General features: G+C 35.6%; 1 protein-coding gene across 3 annotated transcripts in view; it reads right to left on the reverse strand.

Moving 5' to 3' along the window:
- The window catches only part of PPP2R2A (protein phosphatase 2 regulatory subunit Balpha), a 75435-nt gene that overhangs the window by 12659 nt on the left and 45424 nt on the right, over nucleotides 1–17352 (reverse strand). For all 3 annotated transcript variants that reach the window (XM_006203217.3, XM_072952775.1, XM_031692536.2), the window contains 2 exons: nucleotides 16104–16201; nucleotides 2906–3071 (listed from right to left, as the gene is read on the reverse strand). In XM_006203217.3, coding sequence (XP_006203279.1) covers nucleotides 2906–3071; nucleotides 16104–16201 — 264 coding nt within the window. The remainder of the gene's footprint in view (nucleotides 1–2905; nucleotides 3072–16103; nucleotides 16202–17352) is intronic.

A 17352-nucleotide genomic window follows, 5' to 3' on the forward strand; every position in this document is an offset into this window, starting at 1 on the left:
TCTCAAAGAGATACGTTACTTCCAGAAAGGTTAAGGACCACTGCTGTACAGTGCTTCTCTACATCTGAACGTAGTAACTAAAGCTGTGCTCCAGAAGTCCTCAAGTCCAAATGCTCCCCTCACCACAGAGGGTTGGGACAGGGAAACCCATACTACCAAGTTTCCTTTGTGGGGATGCAGCTCTCATATAAAATCCAAACAGCTTCATTATTAATAAGCTGTTAAAACACAACCTAGTTACAAGTAAACCTGTATTATTCAGATATTTAAAGACCATGGTCAACAGATTAAGAGTTGGATGTTTTTGCAATGTAAAGACATTAAAAAGGCAAAAGAAGATTAAAGAGAAAGAATAATATCACTTGAAGAAACATTAAATGAATAAAGTTATAAGAAGATGACTATGAAGTTATTTAAGTAGAAACAATTTTGGAAACACTCAAAAGTTCATGATGATCATGGAAAGCCAATTCAAGGATGAAAGTAAGATTAATTTTGGTTATTCAAAGCTGGAACGCTTGGTTCTATTTTCCACCTTTCTCCCCAGTGGTTTCTAATCTTTTTTGAGTATAAAGATCCATTACATTTGAAGAAGAGGAGGTATTATTATGCTCTGTTGCACAGAGAAAACGATACCTAATATAAAGATATTGCTCAGATTTAACAGATGTTGACATTTTCCCACAATTGCTCTCTTTTGAAAGAAAAAAGCTTTTGAGATCCGGCTCAAGTCCTACTCCTCCCATCCCCTCCCCACATGCATGTGTTCTGTCCTTCCACATTGGACTCTATTTCTAGCACAAAACAGAGGCCCCACCAAAGTTGTATTTTACTTAGTATTCATTAAACACAGTAACAAGAAAAAGACAAAAAACCTACAATGCATTGTGTAGTGCCCTTAAAAACAATTTGTATTATTAACCAACAATTTTTCAAATTTACACAGTAAACCTATTTGGGAAACACCAATGACTCTGTCTACAGAAAAATACTACGTGGATTATTCACATAACCCCTGACCCAACCACTGAAATTCCCAGTGATCTCTCCTTCCCTTGAGCTTCTGTAGAGTTTCAGTGTCCAGAAAGGCTCGTCTGGTTACACGATGCCTTGCTTATTTCAAATCACAGAGGAGGAGCACATGGAAGACACATGTGGATATAAATGAGATCTAAAAGGCATTTAAGATTTAATTTATAAACGAACTGAAATGGGATTTGCTTCCAAACAGTACTGAGAAGGAGGGAAGGAGAAGTACCTGAGAAACACCGGTGAAGAACAAGGAACTGCAGAAAATGGGTGCTGGGTATACGGGGCTTCATTATTCTAGTTCAGCCTGTATTTTTTAAATCCTCCTTTATAAAAAGTAAAATAATGTAGCCCATAAGAAGCGAACTGCCAAAATTATTAAGAGCAAACACACTTCCTGGGACATCTACTTCTAAACTAGAAACTATATCAATGGTATAATTACATACTATTTGATGTCAAAGAGCAGTATCTCAAGTGCCATTTGAAATAACTTAGTTAACTATGTGAATTAAAACTGAACCAAGATTAAAAGCCAACATATGACATGAGTAAATGCTTTTCTTCCATCTATGATGCTGTAAGTTATGAGCTTTAAATCATTATTTCTATTTATTTTTCTTTTAATAAGGAGAAGACAGAGGAATACAGTTTATGTGAAATGAAAGCAGGTAGATGGTACAAAGTTCAAGGGGCTGGCTGGGGAGAGCTTTGACAATCACAGAGTTTAGGCACCCAAGAGCAAGCAAACACTTATGTCGTCAGCTAGTGGCGTCATTCTGTGGAATGTATTTCCAAGAATTCGATACAGTGGGTGATAAGGCCTAAGGCAGAGGAGACCAGCACTCAGTATTCTCTACTGTGTCACCCCAGAAGTCACCTGAGTTGACATTCTTCAAGTGCTAAAGAATGGTAAGGTCTAAGTGCTAAAAACTGATTTTATTACTAGTGAGGGGATGAGAAAATGAGAGGTTTTCCCCAACCTTTGTGTCAGCCTCAGAGAATTTTTTAATCTATATTTTTGCAGACCATGGCTACCCAGAACAGCTGAAGTATCCCACAATCACTCTAATGATTCTCTTTAGACCTAAACCCACAAGGATAAAACAAGTCACAACAACTTATGTGAAAGAAAATTTACAACAAAAAGAAATGGCCCCATTCTTAACTTGTCATAAAGGACTTTAAATTCTGGTAGGGTCATTAAACAATTCTAACCCTCATTCAGTTGCTTTTCCTGAGCAAACAGAACAGTATACGAAGACCCTTCTTCCAGCCGTAAGGCCTCCTGGGAAGAAGGCAGGAAGTCAACTCCTTTGTGTCCTCGTTGGACGAGGATCAAGTAAGAAGAGTGTTCTCCTAGAGAGTATCCTGGAATGGGGACCGTCCCTTGACAGACTATTTTGTATTTACAGTTTGAAACACTCTTTGGAGTCAGGCACACTTAAAAAGGAGGAGGAAGGGAAATTAGTATTTAATGAGCACTCATCATACTGAAATATAGAGATTACCATCCTCAGTTTGCAGATGAGGAAAATGTGATTTAGGGTTACTTAACCTGTCCAAGGCTGCTAAGCCAAGAAGTCGCAAAAACAGGATCTGACCAAAATCCAATAGTAAAGCTCATTCTTTTCACTACAAACTGTGTGTGTACTAAAAGAAAACGGACACCTGAGGATCTCTTCCACAGAAGTTAAAAACTAAGAGAATAAAAAAGGGAAGACAAAAAAGAGTTTACATTCTATACAGAGAAGAAATATTTCCAAGTGTCTATCTGCAGAGGTCTCTTAACAACCATTCCTCTTTCAAAATAAGCAAGTATTCTACAAGAGACGCGCGCACAGTGGGCACGCGAAAAGGAAAAGCTGGCACTTACCATTGGTAGACAACAAAAACTGAGCAGCATTTTTCTGGGGTAACCACCTAATTTTGTTGATCTTTTCTTCTATTTCTAAACTTTTCAAGTAGTCAAACTCTGGTTCATGGCTCTGAAAGGTGCTGTAAACATTATATTCTCCTCTGCTATGAGACTGGATTTTGTTCTAAAATGGAAACAAAAATATTTGGACCAGTTGAGAAATACTTCAAATTAATCAAACATGCAATCAATTCCAACAGACCCTGCAAATTCTGGTTAATTCATTACCTGCATCTTGTATACAATTATATTATTTTTTATACCTCAAGGCTTTCAAGGAATAAATGCAAATGCTTAAAAGAAAAAGAGGAAAACCTACATAAAGACTAATAATAGGCCCAATTCATCAGGTAAAGCTTGTCAGAAACAGCTGGTTGGGACACACCTCATCTGCCCATTGTTCTAAGGGTCAATTCTCTATCCATTATTTAGCATGATGTACTGTCCTCTTCCTTTCCCTTTCTCATGCCTGCCTTTCAGTCATTTCACTGTGGGAAAAACTTACTTAAGAGAAGAGCTGGCATAAATGCAACAGCACATTAGACCCCCGACCCCTCTTCCCCACAAGACCACTGTTATAAGCTCTATTACTTCTAAGTCCACATTCAGCATTACCCAGCAAACCTCACCCTATGGCCCCCTCAACAACTGTTTAACCTCCTTAGTTAATCCTTCTTATATTATGAGCCTAGAACACACCGATGGCTTATTTCACTTAGTATCAGTGTGAGTGAATACAGTTTACGCTACTGGATTAAGAGACTACTTGTGAACTTTTCCAGTTAACACTACTAATACCTTAGCAAAAATGAGAATTATAATCGCATTCAGAATTTCATCTTTTAACCCATCATCACAGAATTAAAAATCTTTTACATCATAACCAGTAAATATCTAGTTCAAAGAACCAATGGAAAAAGTTTAAAAGAAAGATACTACTGATAATCAACTACTTTAGGTAAAAGTGCATTATCAAATGAAGTGTTTAAGATTACTTGATAAAAAAGAATCGTCCACTAGTAGTTATTATTTTCCTTACAAAAAAGAAAACCTTACTGAATCATCATGTGTTTTGGGTTCTTTTTTCAGTAGCTTGATTATCTGGACTGATCACACATGGTGACAGCACACCACAGAACATAATCCACACTGGGGACACACAAGGGGCAAAGATCAAGCTCAGAATCTTGGTCTCATTACCACACTCTTAAATCAACTTGGATAACAACCCAATCCGTTTATTATGTATAAGCTATTATCACTTGAGAAGAAATTCCTTCTTCTCTTCTACTGAAATCTACTAAAAATTACTTACTCAAGTCTCCATAGGTTTGTCATGTTACTCTCCAAGAAAACTACAATAAATGGCAATTCAATTTTTAATATAAATGCCGTGTTTTTAACTTAAGCAATAGACTATGTACTGAGTGCTATGCGCTAAGTACTATGTACATTAGGTCCTAGAGGTATAGAGAGATTTAACAAAGAATCTCTGCCTTTAGGTCACCTGTGTATGTGAAACTCCAGTCAAAAGTTGAAATTAAGGTCCATATAATTCAGGTAAGCAACATAAAGAGCCAAGGATAAGGACACACTGTTTTATATAAAAAACTGGATCTATTTGGGTCACACTATATTTAGTGATAAGAAAAAAAGTGGTAAGTAAAAAGAAAAGCACAACCATATAAAAATAAACAGAAAAAGAACATCATCCTAAAGCCTCAATAACCACACGGGTCTAAACATGATCTATTACATAATCCAAACACAAAATCTCAGAGGGGTTTGGCGGTCTCATCGGACTGCAAGAAGTACTGTTTCTTTGCAACAGGAAAAAAAAATGTATCATATAAGGAGAAAGTTCTGGCTGAAAAGTTAGAGATGCCAGACTGGGCTCATGTATCAGTGTGCAATCTTTCCTGAAATTCTGCAAAAATCACAGTGAAAATTTTTAAAGGTAATAGACAAGAACAAAAAAACAGCAGAGATGACAGCAGCAGTAACAAATGAAAGATGCCATAAAACAGACGCATGAGTGGTGACTGACTTGCAAACTGCAGAGAGCCAGACCCTTCCTTAGCTAGCAGTGGGATTTTCCCTAAAATGGGGGGGGGGAATATTTACATTATAATGATCACATCAACGCTGTTCTCCACAAGAGCTAAAGTACAGTTAGCAAATAGGAAGAGAAAGGAACATAATCCCATGTCCTCAACACTGTGCCATTTGAACAAGAATAAATCAAAGTCAAAGAAGGCTATTTTATTTTTGTTTTAAAAACTTTCCTACAATCATGAACAATCATGATACATTCCAGAATGCCTCATATTTGGGTTTTTCTTGCATAGCTTTCTGCACCTGCCTCTTTTTCTTAGCTTGCTGTTATCATCACTAAGAGAGAATCTATTTTCTTAGCTAGACAATCTATTTATGTGAAATTTTCTGTAATAAATTTAGAAGTGCTTCAATCCAACACCTGTAATTGTGCCTGGCATATAACAGGCAATTGAATAAAAAATTTCTACAGGAACAAAGGTAAAAACAGAAAGAATGACTAAAACATGGTGCCAGTATGGTAAACGGAGGTTGGAGTTAACTGGCAAATGGAGAATGGTGCAGAAATTAGGAAGGATGGGTTAGATGCACACACAGCAAGACAGAAGGTTCTTGAAAACATAGCTCTTAGTGATAAAAGTAGGGCACAGAATGAGAGGCAAGACATAATATCCTTCACATACATTAAGAAACACAGTCCACAAAAACGAAATCACTTATTTCAACATAGACACAAGCAGAATTCATAAGTATACAAAGGATACTGTATCATGACCAAGTTTTAAAGCAAAGTAATAAAGACAGTGTGGTAGCCACTAGCCACGTGTCGTTGCTGAGCACCTGAAATACAGTTGCTGTGACTAAGGAAATGAATTTTAAATTTTACTTAATTTTAACTAATTAAAATTTAAATACCCACATGGAGCTAATAACCACCCTACTAGAGAGTACAGTTCTACCTACAAGACAGCGGGAAAATACCTCTTCCTGAGGTAGAGAAGCAGTTCTTACACAGGACAGAAAAAAGCAGTAAGCCTAGAGAAAACACTGATAAACTGAAAACGCTGATAAACTGAATTATATTAATATTAGGAACCTCTATTTTTCAAAATACACTATTCAGAAAAATCAAACACAGAACGGAAGATACTTTCAACAAATATAACTGTGACAAAGGGTTCATATTCAGAAAGTGTAAAGCCTCCAAATCAATAAGAAAAATGACAGACAACTCAGCAGAAAACACGTGCAGGAGATTTCTGTAGGCACTTCTCAAAAGATGATATCCAAATAGCCAATAAACCCATTAAAGATGAACTTCATTGTTAATCAAGAAAGTACAAATTAAAACCACAGTAAGATACACTCATAACTTCCAAGATGTTTAAATTTTAAAACAACTGACAATACAAAGCACTGGCAAGGTGTGCAACAGCCAGAACCTTCTTTATTGCTTATGAGAATAAAACTGGCAGAACCACTTTTCACTGTGTCGTCTACGAAAACTAAATGCCCACCCCATGACATAACTTTACGCGTATGCACCACAAAACATCAAGAACATTCACGGCAGCCTTATTCTTAACAGCCATAAACTGAAACAACCAAAATGTCCTCAGTAAAAGAGTGGATGAACTGCGGTAAGTAACACAAAAGAACATCATACAGCAATGAAAGTGAGCAAATTATATTACTGAGCGAAGCTGTCAAGCAAAATACTTGCCACATGATTACATTTATAAAAAGTTCTAAATCTACAGGCCAAATTAAGTGTTAGCAGATAGGCTTATCAGGGGAGGAAGGAGAAAGGAGTGACTGGGATGGGGGATGCGAAGGGTTGATGGAAGGGTGGGAAGTTCTATTTCTTGACCTAGAAGCCTGTTGTGTGATAATCCATTAGCATTTTGTGTGCTTTTCTGTGTATATTTCAACAAAGTTAAAAAAAAAAAACACAGCATACAAACTGTGCAGCTGCTTTGAAAACAGTATGGAGGTTTCTCAAAAAAAAAAAAAAAAAAACAGACCTTATTACCGTATGAACTGGCAATCCCACTCTGGGGTATATACCCAAAATAACTAGAAACAGGCTCTCAAAGAAATTACTCAAAATATCCAAGAGGTGGAAGCAACCTAAATGTCCATCAGCTGATAAATAAATGAGTAAGGAAAATGTGGTGTGCACATATACAATGGAGTGTCGGCCTTAAAAAAGGAACTCCTGCCATACGCTACAAGATGGAGGAAACTTGAGGACATTCTGTTAAGTGAATGAGGCCAGTCACAAAATGACAAACACTGCATGATTCCACTTATTTCGGCTATCAAAAGTAGTCAAACTCACAAAAACAGAAAACAGATGGTGACTGTCAGGGACTGGAGAAGGAAGAAGGTGGGAAGTTGCTGTTCAGTAGGTACAGTTTGTCATGTATGACTGGGTTGGCAAAATTGTATTGCACACATGGAAATTGTTGGGAGGCTGGAACCTTATGTGATATTTTGCCACAATTAAGTAACAATGCAGCACACAAAAACAAAATACAAATTATAAGAACACATTCAAACTGTTATCTACAAAGGGAAAGGTGAATAGGAGCACGTTATGCAAATAATAGTTTATGCATATGTGACTACACAACTATGTGCACATGTTTGTCTCTATGGTCTACAATTGTAGTATGTCACGGACTCAAGTATGTCCCTGAGGTTCAAACAAACCAACAGCAGCAAAATCCAATGGCGTTAGAACCAAGCAAACATTTGGAAAGAAAACTGTAACTTAATTTCGTACACAAAAAATAGAGGGAATAATTAAATGTTTAAAAATAAACAAGAGCTGCTAAAAGAAAGGAAAATGGCAAACTTTCTATATAATTCTGAAATGAAAAGAGCTTCTAAGTATAAAAACAAAAGCAAAGAGCAGATAAAGGCTGACACCTGACTAGGTAAGAAGAAAAAATACACCAGGTAGAAAAGTGCATCTTAAGACAACAGGTCCTTCTTGTTTCACACATCTTTCATGTGTAAAAGGTCCTCACACATAATTAGGAAAAATACAAACACCCTCAAAAGTTGGTAATTTACATAAGAAATAGTCAGCAAATATATGCATAATTTCTCATTATTAGTATTCAAAATTAAGTAGTAATATTTTGCCCTTAAACTGATGAAGAATAAAAACCATGATAATGACCACTCTTTTAGTGATGAGAATATGGACAAAGTCATACACTACCAGAAGTATAAATTTATACAACTTTTCTGGAGGATAATTTGTCAATACTTATTGAAAGACTTAAAAATGAACTCAATAATTCCACTTAAAAGCTAATGAAAAAGAATGTATACAAAGATGTATGAACAACTCAATACACAAACAACCTAAATGTCCATCGAGTCAAGTACATCATGAAATGCTATACAGCCAATTAAATTCATATGGCAGATCCAGCTTTCTCAACCACAGTAATTTATGTGCAATGCTTACTGCTCCTATCTTCTGCAGACCCTATAAGCTACAATTTTATTAAACTTTTGTCGTTTAAGTTATAAAGACAGACTATGCTCTTTCAAACTACACATGCTCTTTCCACCCAATGGTTCCAACAGTCTCTTCACTTCCCTAGTTGAAACTGAGATTAACTGGAGAAAACACCAACAGATACAAAACTAAAAGTCAGAGTGATATATACGCAGCATGATGCCATTTCTGCAAAATACAGCCTCAGAATAAACACAGGTACATAAATTGAGCTTTATTCATGTGATGGGATGATTTTGGATTTTTATCTTATTCTCTGTAGAAACAATATACAGTTTTCATTTTTCTATGCTGGTTCTAAATATAAGTAAATGCACTGTGCTTTAAAAAAAATAACTTCCTTCTGCCTTAAATAAAACTTTGTAAAAATATAGAAAATATTTACTTTGCTCCTTGAACAAAACATTAAAAATTTTAGAAAACATTAAATGTATTTTACTTTGATCGTCTTATAAAAATGAGTAAATGGAAAAATTTTAAGCCTCCAAATAGAACACTACTAAAATTCAGTTACTGTTTTTTAATGCTCCTTTAATCCTTTATTTGTCACAGGCAATCATTTGTTTTATACTTCAAAATACAGTTAACCCTTGAACAACATGAGGGTTATGGCTACTGAGCCTCTGCACAGTCAGAAATCCACACATAACATGTAGTTGGCCCTCCACACTGTGGCTCCCCATCTGCGGATTCAACCAACCTCAGATCATGTAGTATTGCAGTATTTACTACTGAAAAAAATCTGAGTTTGAACCCATGCAGTTCGAATCTGTTATTCAAGGGTCAACTAAAAGACTCTTTCTAAATAGTCTTGTGAAATGGCAATTCAGCAGGGACAGTGACAGAAATGGTACAAGACAAAATCAATTTATATCAAACAACAAACCACTATCAATACATTCAACAAATGAGGGGAATGTTCTAGAATAAAGCAAAATACAACATGAAGATGTAAACAGAAAACAGAAAGAAAACTCAACACTTTTCCTAAACTGATCACAATGATAGTAGCGGAAATACTTGAAGATTTTGCAGGATCCTATTAAGTTACGTTCAGTAGTAATAAACTAATGCTCTTTCACTGAGTGTCTATCACGTACTAAACCAATCAATATGCAATTCAGAAGAATATCAGTCATAATTTCCTACCCACAAAACAAGATAGTGGGACAGATAAGAAGGATACCTGGTTGAACCAATTTGAAAAATCAAATCAAGCAGTATTATTTCATGCCTGTAATATTCAAATAAACTTTAAAGAAAATGTACGTTATAATTAACATACAGTTGATCCTTGAAAAATGTGGGTTTGAACAGTGCAGGACCTTTCATATGTGTGTATTTTTCTGCAGCACTACAAACCAGCAGATGCGAAGGGATGATTACAGATGGTACATGAATTCACTGTCATGCTGTTCAAGGGTCAGCTGTAATGCTTGAAAATGCTATACAATCCAAAGCAGTTAATGTGCTATTATTCACATTATCTAACTAACCAGAATAATTTAGTTCTCAACTATGACACAGAATAAGAGAGAACGTTACACAGGAAGAAGTTTTGCATGCTGCTGAACAAAAACCCACACATACCTGTGCACACGCGCACGCACACCCTCTGCCTTCTCAGACCAGCTTTCCTCCCATTATTTATCACTAAGAAAGGGTAGATCTCAAGGCTCAGTCACCATGCTTCTCTCAAATAAGAATTTCAACTTAGACCCTTAATGAGTTGGTTTCTCGGTGATACAACATTCAGCAAATGAATCCAATTTGGTCTTAGATTTAAGAGGGGAAGGGAGGAGTGTTTCTTCTTACTAACTGCCTGCTTTTACTTTACAGGTTCATAAAATAAAGTAATAATCCTCTGGACCTCAATTTCCTCATGTGTGAATAGAATTTATCCTCACTACTTTTGGTCAGGATGGCTTTGAGAAATAAGTGAGACAGTAAATTCATGTTCAAATATTAGTTTCCCTTCCAGACAGGGACCAAGTCTAATCAATCCACATTATGCCATTTAAGAGACAACATGATGTAGCTAAGTATACAATGGCCTGGAACTCAAGGAGCCTAATTTTAGTGTCTCAAATTAGGGAACCTTAAACAACCTCTATTCTAATCGTGTTTACTCTGAAAGAGCATAAAGAGGTATTTAAGAAAGAGCACATTTTCAATAAATTTCAAAACCTGTCTTACAACTCAGTCACAATATGGAAGGAATAATTAGTTCAACATCCTTAAAGCACTGAAAAAGTAAAATACAGTGAAGACTAAACACAACTCCATAAAATTATATCCTGTCTGATACAGGTGCATTTCGAAAATCAATCTTTTCATTGTTAAACGATATCCAGTATTGTGGATATTCATCTCAATTTACGCAGAATTAGCTTTTTTTTTTTATCCACTTGACTAGATTTGTGACCTTCGAAAAGATACTCTTCTCTAAGTCTCAATTCATTTGTAAATGTGTAATAAACTGAGACACAGGAAGTGTGTACACATTTTCGTTATTTTACTGTGAAGATTAGTAAGACTCAGAGAGCTTGGCAGAGGGTCCGGCACAGAAACCGCCGCTGCTGTGCCCGGGTCAGAACGGGGAAAGGAACTGGGATGCGTAGGTTTCTAGAGTAAGGGTTAATGTCTTTGTTAACGGTATGAATTTAGATGAGTAAAGCCGATGTCTGAGTCCCCCAGTTTTTTTATTTGTAAAGGGAGACTGCATTACCAGGGGTTGTAAATTTGGGACCCACTCAACACTACCAGTGGTCTGTGGGGTTTTGTGAACCTGAATGTGGAAAAAATGTACATATTTATTTTTATTAACTTCCAGCTAAAATTCAGCATTTCTTTCAATTTTGCATTTAGCAACAGACCACAGTATCAGCAATACCTGTGACCCTGTCACTGTAGAAATGACGTTTTTAAATCACACTTCAGCTGTTATCCACAAAAACCACAAATAGTGAGTTTTTTCAATACTCTGAAAAATGTATTTCAATATAGCTTCCTTTGTGACTCTATGTATTTTATACAATTAAAACATTCCTGAGAAGTCCACAGAATTGACCAAACTACTGAAGGAATCTATGGCATAAAAAAGATTAAGAACTCTTGGAAACCCCATAAATTTTAGCTCTTTAATTTATATGATCACATCATATACATATAATGTTTAAAACAGGCAAGACAAATTCACAGTTATTTGGGGAGAGGAAGGTATTAGTGACAGAGAGAGTAGAGAAAGCTTTTGAAGTGCCAGTAATATCCCATTTTTTCACCCAGGGGATAGTTACATAAGTATATTTGTTGTGGAAATTCATGGAACCATAACTGAACACTTCTGATTCCATGCATTTTTCGATATACATGATCTATCTTGGGAAACTGTTTAAATGTATTTTTAGATAATATAAACCTGAAGCTGTATTTCAGAGCTTTTATCATTATTCTCGTATTAGAACGCAGTCAATTTTAATTTTACAATTTTCTCTTAGATGAAGTCTCTGGAGGACTTTAAAAAAAAAAAAAGGTCATGGGCATCTCAGGCCTCCAAAAATTGTGATTTAGTGGTTCTGAACTGCAATCTAGGAATCTGCATCATAACATTTTGGTTAAAAATTTTAGATGATTGGGTGCATTTTTAGGTGATTCTAACATATTTTACTCTGAAAGCACAAACTTTGATCAAAAACTGAATGAAAAATGAAGATAGTTAAGGCTGGGTAGCTTAGAAAAGGAACCTCATTTTATAGATACTTTGATTTGGAAGAAACCACAGTGGTATTTTCTTGAACTTCTTGTATCCTTGCCACAAATATTCCTGACAGATGGGCATCCAGCTCCTGTGTTGTTATTTATTTCTATACACAAAATAAACTACTCTCTTCTTCCACATGAATCCCTAGATATCAAGACTCTTCCCAGGCTCTTCATCTGGCTATACAGCCTTGATCCCTTCAACCATTCCTCACGGACGTTTCTAAATTTGCTACTCCGCTTGGCACACAGTAAGTACCGCATTAAGTGAATGCTGCCACATCACCCTGAAACAGTAGATTCTGTTCCTTCATTTAAACAAACATCAAACTAAAGCAACGCCTTTCTATAAATGAGACCGAATTCTGTTGAAACCTGTTGCTTTTGAGCCCCATTCTAGCCTTTCCAAATAATTTAGAAAATATAACCATACTATCAACACTATGGCTCTTTGGAGATAAGCATGTTGAGGTTTCTTACATATTCTGTTAAGGGGTTTGGGGAATATGACATCAAGAACAAAAACAATGAGAAAGAAATCCTGGAAAGTTGCCAGCAGTTGTAGAAAATAGTAAACAAAGGCTGCAAAACAACCTAGAAAGAACCTAGAAATCAAAAAACAAACACCCCCCCTCCCTTTCTCCTTAACTGTCCCCTAAAAATATCAACCCTCCACCCACATAAGCTAATCATGTACCTCAAAAAGCCTCAGAGAAGCTGAAGGGCTGAGCAATCCAAAGCCAACAGAAAACCAACTACTTCAACAACTGCTTATCACCTAACTCAAGCATCCGTGGAAACAAAGATCTCTTAAAAACTGAAGAGCACCACAATCTATTCTAACAGTTGACTGGACTCTCCCCCATATTTTTAGTATCAAAAACAATATAATGCACCAGCTACCTTGCTGTCAAAAGTTATCAGATATAAGCTGTGAAAATTAGTAAAATGGGTCACCTATTTCAGGAAATGCTATAAATAACACTGGACTAGACGTCAAAATTTTGGACTCTTTACTGACCACGTACGTGATGGATGTGATGCCTCATGGAAATCAATTCACCTTGTGCCTCAATTTCCCTTCAGACTCTGCTTCTATCACAGAGATTCTATTAGAAAGAAAACTGTTCAAACGTGTTACTTACAAAAATATTAAATGACAGCAAAAAATGTTACAGGATCACCAGGCTGAAATATACTTGAACTGAATGAAGATCCTGTAAATGACCACTGTTTCTTTGACTGGGGAATATACACAGAATAGGCAGCAAAAGGTACCCGACAAGATGACAGGAAGGGGGTCTGCCACATCTGAAGGGTAAAAGAAGTGAGACAGAAGGGTGGGTTAAAGATGGCAACTTTGATGTGTCAGGTTCACTCTTGCTACAGTATGACTTTTTCTTAACTAAGGACAATAAAGAGTGAGTGGAAATATTTTGGTCTCTAGTCAAGTGAAGTTTAGCAAGGAACTCTGCCACTGGGTGAGAGGATAAAGCTACAATAGTTCAAATGCCACCGTGTTTTGTAGAGAGAGCTAGAATCACCATCAGGGTCTAAGAAACACTCACTTAAGTGCCAGTGTACCCTGGAATGTGTGTATAATGGCTGTGGCTATTAGAAAAGGCTGGACTGAAATTTAGAGATCCAAGTTCTAATCCCAGGGCTCTGCTATTACGCTATGCAATATAACCGTATTACATAAACTTTTGCTGGAATTTATCTAACGTTAGGAAAAGACTATCTCTAACTTCTCTTCCACTTTTCAAACTGTAACGCTGTTTTAAAGACATATAATTATGAATTCAGAAAATCTAATCTAAATATGTTAGGTACTGAAATAAAGGTGCCTCCAGGTGTAAGGTACAGACATTTATAATCAATGACACACACTGAATGTCCTGAAGACAGCACTATGTTCGAAGTTCCACTATAAGACAGGGCTTAAAAATGTGGAAAATAAATTAGGTAAAATGCATCAATATTATAACAAAATCAAGTTTCAGAAAGGAAAAATCAATAATTACACCATTGTTATTTAATCTATCACTTAAAAAATACACTGACATTTACACTAAGTAATTCTCAAAAGACATGCTACTAATCTGAGGTTCTAGATAATGAATTTCTGTCTTGAATTCCTAAATACAATTAAGAATGACAATTTACATTTTTAAACAATGTAAAGCTCCCATTAAAAATGTAGGCTTGCTCAGAAACCCTCAACGTAAGCCCTTCAAGATGGGACTGCTTAGGACAGAAAATTAATTTTATATGTTTTTCTTCAAACACGTTTCTTTAAAACAGAAAGTGTAGAAAGCCATTCATTTTAAGTTAAAAAAAAAAAAGCACTGTCAGGCAGAGAATGCCTATGGGAAAGTCAGCTCTAAATTCTGAATGACAAAATTAACACTCACATTTTGGTTATCTGACACGGAAGGCATCAGAGCACACTGAAAGATGACATGTTGGAAGTTCTGGGCTCTGGTTGTTCATTCTGCCATTAAGTAATCAGGTCATCTCTTAATATCCTGACTTTCTCATTTGTAAATAAAGAGAAACTGTAATGATCTGTAAGGTTTCATTATATCTCTAAGTATTTCAAGATTCTTATGGTCAAGTTTTTAGCTGCTTGAAAATAGGAATAGAAAACTGATTTTGCCCCCCACTTCCCACAAGAACATTCTTTGTCAAGAAAAGCTTGAGTCTTATTTTCATATTTTCTTCCAACTGAAAAAATAATAAATAAAAGGAGACATATTTAGTGTTTGTGCATCTTCTAGTCAGACACTATTAATCATTTCTTTTAAAATTAAATTACCTACCTCACTGGGTGTTGTGAGGATTAATTCATTAGTGTTTGTAAAGCACTTTGAGATCCTCAGGTCAAAGGCGCTATAGAAGTGCAAAGTAGTAGTATTATTACTAGATTCTCGCTTATTTAAGGAATTTCACAATCCTTTAAAAGCTAACTCTTTGTTATGATTTAGACATCTATTTGTAAAATCCTGCATTTACCCACATTACTTTTAAACTCTTTTAAAATAATTGTAGATAGACAGGTGCAGGATGTTTGGAAACATGATTCTAAAGGTGTGACTTTGCTCTACAAACGGAGGGAGAAAGGAAGGGAAAAATCTAGTGTGAAAATTTTGTTTTGCATAAAATTTCAGTGAGAAATCTTGTCAGTCAGAATTAGAAGTGTGCCTAAGTTGTACCCCAAAACAAAACCAAACTCACTTTAAACGCAGATTCTGCGGTGAGAAATTCCTTTCTTCAGAGAGAAAGGGAAACAGTTTTCAAATCAACTCTACTTAAGAGGGTTACCGAGCTTATAAATTACACTGCATGCATAAACACGCAACACAAAATCTGTATACTTAAATCGCAGTAATACTATTAGTACGAACTGATGTCAAAATAATTGAGCAGCTCTTTTTCTTTAAACTAGCCTCCCACCCTCAATTACACAAAGAAAAACTATGCATTGCGAAGACGTCAAAGCAAAATTGCTTTATGGAATTTTAAGAGGAAAAAAAGGAGGGCTAAGGCTTCAAAATCAGTTAAAATCTTTTATTTCACACTTCCCACCCCTTTCTCTAGCCACATATCTTTACAATTAAAACAGCACACACACAGACACAAAGCTCAAGAGAACCAAAGCTATCTACACACTGGGTATTCTGCTTGATAAACACATTTTCTTAAAAAAAATTTTTTTACAAACATCCTCTGATGAGATTCTCCAGCATAAGCTTCAGTCCCAAGAGCAAACTGAAATTTAGGTATTAAACTTTAAACACTTACCTCCTGCTCCTGTTGAAAGATGACAACTCTACCACCTTTATCTCCGGTTGCTAGTAATTCTCCAGAATGATTAAATTCTACTGTAGAAATTATATCTGCTGTATAATTGAAACAAAAATGAAAAAAATACATTAGTTCTTCTTTTCCAACTTACTACAGTTTCTTAGTGAGAACTTAGCATGTTTCTCCTAATATAATTCAAGTCTATATATCAACCTGATATCAGAAATAAAGTAATTCTAAAGTTCTCTTATGAATATTTTGGTTCACACCAATAAAAAGAAAAGAAAAAAAACTCCCCAGAATAAACCAGTATGACACTATTTTAACAAACAGGAACACAACAAATAATAAATACTACTTGCTTTATTAATATTTCACTAAATTCATGAATGTAAAGAAATCAAGTTGTGAATCATTCTATGACAGCACCATTAAACATTAACAATTACTGTGCTAATTTTCTTTCTTATATACTTATGATAAACTTCTTTAGCCAAACCCAAAGATGGTCTACAAAATTAAGACAGATATAACTAAAATGGGAAGTTTTTTTAAATGTAAAAATAATTTCAGCTGGAATTTTAACAGTCATAGATAAATAAATTCAAACTATGGCCACTTAAGCAAATGTCTGCAAACAGAATACACTTATACCAGAAATGCTTTGTGCTGTGCACCTTCAATATGCACAGCTCTTCTTGTGGCTCCCAAACACAGCAGGGGCTACTAGAATCAGTCATGTTACACCCAAAGTCGGTGCTAACTTCACAGTCAAGTTCAAATTAAATTATCAGGGTTTTTTTCCTTGATCTTTGACACCAGAGCCATTTTCCTGGGAAAAAAATCTAAGTTACAGAATTTGGCATTAAGAGAAAGCAACTACACCATACAATTCACCATTTCACCAATTCACCATCACTACAAGTTCTTGACTACAAAGCATTATGCCAAATTAGGAAAAACTCCATCATATGCGTTTTAAATAAGTAAGCAAACTTGTACCACAAAAGTTGAGTCATTTTCTTGTCTACATCAGCTTACTGTAAGAATTTAACAATGTGACTTTATATAAGAAAGAACACTATATACCTTAAATTAAAACCCTTACTGACCAATCTATTATATATCAATAACCTGTCCACCACTACACTTTATTTTCATTTTAGTAATTTTCCAAGTCGAGCTTGATTTGGGGGAAGCTTCCCTTGCTTCTGCCATTGTCTAGATCCAAGGCACTTTATCTTTT

Source organism: Vicugna pacos, chromosome 31, assembly GCF_048564905.1.
Source record: "Vicugna pacos chromosome 31, VicPac4, whole genome shotgun sequence".
Taxonomy (NCBI): Eukaryota; Metazoa; Chordata; class Mammalia; order Artiodactyla; family Camelidae; genus Vicugna; species Vicugna pacos.